Raw genomic sequence first — 4377 nt, 5'->3', positions numbered from 1 at the left:
CCATAAAAAGGCTCAATACTACACAGTATTCTAATCTTATTTCCTCTATGACCAGATAGTAAATTGATCTTTCAAATAAGACGATTGAATCGGTGGAACTTCAAAAGTTAAAACTTGCACCGACTTTTTTTTTTCATGTTGAACATGCTGATCATAAGTTTCTTTTTATAATTTGTATAATGCACATTCATTTTCACGTTGTTACTGATCTCATAATATATTTCATATTAATTATTCATTAATTCTAATACAGTTCATTTATTACCTTATTTCCTATTCTCACTGCGCTATTCAACCTTGTTGGAAATCTTGGGTATATATTCCTGCTTTTGCAGCTATGATTGCAGCTTAGCTAATGATAACGATGATGATAATAATAATAATAATACTAATAATAATAATAACAACAATAATAATAATAATAATAATAATGAAAATGATAATAATAATAATAATAATAATAATAATAATAATAATAATAATAATAATAATAATAATAATAATAATAATAATCTATTTGATATGTTTAGTTATAGCCAAGTATGATTTTGTTTCAGATGTTAGAAAGGCACATTAACCCCAACATCGAGTCCTGTGCTGAGACTGGCCATATGTGGGAACCCTACTTGGTAGGGGCAGCAAGGCTTGGCCACATGAACTGCGTGAGGAACCTCGTCGAGCAATGCAACGCTAATGTTAATGAAGTTGGGTTAGGTTTGTACACTTTTTCTTTTCTTTTGTACCTATGGGTTCAGGGTAAGAAATTTCAGAAGATTTTGCCATGGTGTTTCAAATATTATATATATATATATATATATATATATATATATATATATATATATATATATATATATATATATATATATATCTATATATATATATATATATACATATATATATATATATATATATATGTAAATATATATATATATATATATATATATATATATATATATATATATATATATATATATATATATATATATATATATATATATATATTCTGCATATATATGAACACATGTGTGTATCAGGTAGCTATGGAGTGACTCCACAAAAATCCTCATTGTCAGTGCGCTAAAGACTTATAATTCTTAGTACCTACATCGAATGCTAATAGCTAAACATAAATATATTTTTTGCAGTGTCTACAAATCACATATACGAATCAGGAGTCTCTCCACTTTGGGCAGCAACTATAGGAGAGCATTTAAACATCGTTACATACCTCGTTTCAAAGGGTGCCAACGTAAATGGACTGACCGATTCCAGTTCCACCCCGCTGAGCCTGGCGTGTTCTCGTGGGAGTCTGGACATTGTTAAAGTCCTGGTGCAGAACGGAGCAAGTGAGTTTTCAAACGACAGTTGATTTTGATGATTGTGAAGTTGAACTAAATGAAGTTCCCTTCAAGGTAAACTGAGTGAGGAAGTCCTTGGACTAAACAGTATTCGAGAAGTTTTATTCCAGCTATGACCAAACTGCTAATCAGTGGACCTTCAAAAGTTAAACTTGCAGCAAGGTTTTTATGTTGAACCGGCTGATATAAGTCTCTCTTTACATGATGGATCTATTTTCATGTTTTTACTATTCTTAATTGTCTATTGCTCTGGTAGCTTATCAATTTCTTTGTTTTCTTTCCTCACTAGGTTAATTTTCCTTTAGGGAGCATTTAGGCTTATAGTATCCTGCTTTTCTTCTTAGGGTTGTAGCTTAATCAAGCAATAATAATAATAATAATGATAATAATAAAAATGATAATGATAATAATGATAAAAATAATGATACTACTACTACTACTACTACTACTACTACTACTATTAATAATAATAATAATAATAATAATAATAATAATAATAATAATGACACAGCAGTGTTTTTAGAAAGGACGAAGGCTCTTGTCTTCCAAAGACCTTGAGTGGCATAATTTCAAAATGTTACTAACAATTATTCATTGGGTCATTTTCAGATATTGAGGTTACTGACTACCATGGGAGTACATGTTTGATGCTAGCCTCTTCCAATGGCCATGTTAAAGTAGTAAAATATCTTTTAAGTGTCGGCGCTAATCTAGAAAAAAAGTGGATCGATGGAAAGACTGCTCTGCACAAAGGCGTCCATTCCGGATGTCTTGAGGTGGTGAAGGTGTTGTTAGATCACAATGCCGAAATGGATGCTGACTCTTGTGGTGAGTTTCAAATCGGTTCAATATTTCAATTTTGGGAGATTATGTCTAGTCTCCTCTATATTAGATGTAGAGCTGATGAAATTGAAAGTAGAGTTTAATCTATATGTACAGCTGATGAAGTTGATAGTTCATTCAAGTCTACAAGTACAGCTGATGAAGTTGAAAGTTAATTTCAATCTATAAGTACAACTGATGAAGTTGAGAGTTCATATAAATCTGTAAGTATAGCTGATGAAGTTGAAAATTTGTTTCCAGCAAGAAAGGGAGATAATTCATGTAAAAAGTATTCACTCTAAATTTTATTTCTAGGGGAAACCCCTATACTCACAGCCAGCTGTCTTGGACACGAGCACATTGTACAACACCTGATTGCCCGAGGAGATCTGATATCGAAAGAAGATGAAATCAATGCTCTAGAGCTTCTTGGTTCTACTTTTGCCGAGAAAAAGCAAGACACTGCCTTCAAGTATTGGAAACTAGCTATGCAGGAAAGGTAAGTTTTTGATGGGTTTTTGTAATTTCCTCTGAGGGTGAATATTAATTTATAAATGTCTTAATGATGAGCTTATATTAATTGTGTAGGTAAAATGAAATATTCCATAGGTGGTGCAAGCTAGGACTGGCATCAATACCAGACAATATTTCATAGCTGGTGACGTCACAGCAGGAGTGGCTGCTATTCTAATACTCAAGCTAAATTCTAAGTAAAACTCTCAAAAATATCTCTATGCTTGTTATTTTAGAGACATACCACTTATCTGATCTAATGTACATAACTACAGGTACAGTTTGTTTACAATTGTTTTCGGGCTGCCAGTTTTGTCCTTAAATCTTTTAGAAACATTACATTACAGGAAAGTATATCGTGATATATTTCAATATTAAAATGTTCTACTCATATCCTTCCAGATCCATTCATAATATTGTAATTGACCAAAATGAATATCAGACTCCTTTCAACCAATACTTCAAGGAAATCTCAACACCACTGCAATTAGAAAAACTTCAGGGCAACACATCTGCAATTGATACACATTCCTTACTAGTGAAGATGAGAGTACTGGGGCTGGTGCATCGCGCTACAATCGATGCCATAAAAGGCAAAGGGGAAGAGTTCGCAGCTAACGGCCAGCTGAAGGAGTGCTTTGTCCTGTGGATGTACACCTTGGAGACACATCAAAGAATTCTGGATGTTTTAAATCCTAAGCGATTTTTTTTCCTCATGTCTCTGACTAACTTATTCCTTGACAAGGTCTTCACACAACCCTTACCCTCTAACATTTTGTTATATTTTGAAGAATCTATGAACCTGTTTGAAAACTGTACCCAAGAAATTATAGTAGGTATTTCAAGGACGCAGAGGATTCCAGGAGTCAAGAAAACTTTGGATTTCTATTATCTGGACCGGATCATTCCTGTAGCAATGCATTTAATGTTGTTGTTGACAAAACTGAAGCCCATTCTCTTACCAGTCCAAATACACAGGGTGAAGGATGCTGTGCGCAAGTTAGTGAAATTGAATCCTATAGATTCCAAAGGTGTATCTTTAATGCACTTTTCATTGTTCACTTCTGTCTTTTGTCGCCCTGAAGGAGCTACAGTCTTCACCTTTCCTAGTTTGGAAGTTTTGAACCTCTTGTTGGAAGCTGGAGGCAATCCTTGTCCGAAGGATATTTTTGGTAACACACCTCTCCACACACTTGGCAAGCATAGGAAGGTTCCAGGCGATATGCTGGAAGCTCTCCTTAAAGCCGGGGCGCACTTGGATATGAAAAATGCACAGGGTCATAGTTTTGAGTCCCTGAGAGCTTCCCGAGGTCAGAAATTGAGTCAGCTGGTAAACCCTGTCCGTCACACATCTCTGCAGTGCCTGGCAGCAGCCAGCATTAGAAGACATGGCATCCCCTACAAAGGTGTCTTGGATAAGCAGCTTGAACGATTCGTTGATTTTCATTGATTCTTGTCAATAGCATATGCACCGAAAGCCTATCCAGCTCTTGTAATGCAATAATATTCTTAATCATACACGGAAAAACTGACTGTATGTTACCATTTTATAATATGTATGTTTTTCTTGGAATTGCATATAACAAAGAAATTATAGTTCTTGGCTGGTTTTAACCAGTCTTAAATCAAAGCGGTTACCTGGAACCTCACAAGTACCAAAGATACTTTTCTTCTTATTTACATA

The 4377-nt window shown here is 34.2% G+C and overlaps 1 protein-coding gene across 1 annotated transcript in view; it reads left to right on the top strand.

Moving 5' to 3' along the window:
* The window catches only part of LOC137626262 (protein fem-1 homolog C-like), a 6362-nt gene extending 2219 nt beyond the window's left edge, over positions 1 to 4143 (top strand). The window contains exons 2-6 of the mRNA XM_068357335.1: positions 558 to 714; positions 1146 to 1346; positions 1968 to 2186; positions 2496 to 2679; positions 3096 to 4143. Coding sequence (XP_068213436.1) covers positions 558 to 714; positions 1146 to 1346; positions 1968 to 2186; positions 2496 to 2679; positions 3096 to 4143 — 1809 coding nt within the window. The remainder of the gene's footprint in view (positions 1 to 557; positions 715 to 1145; positions 1347 to 1967; positions 2187 to 2495; positions 2680 to 3095) is intronic.
* The last annotated feature ends 234 nt before the right edge of the window (positions 4144 to 4377 follow it).

Source organism: Palaemon carinicauda, chromosome 33 (assembly GCF_036898095.1).
Source record: "Palaemon carinicauda isolate YSFRI2023 chromosome 33, ASM3689809v2, whole genome shotgun sequence".
Lineage (NCBI taxonomy): Eukaryota > Metazoa > Arthropoda > Malacostraca > Decapoda > Palaemonidae > Palaemon > Palaemon carinicauda.
Note: the sequence above shows the minus strand (reverse complement) of the source record. Positions and strands in the feature narration are given on the sequence as shown.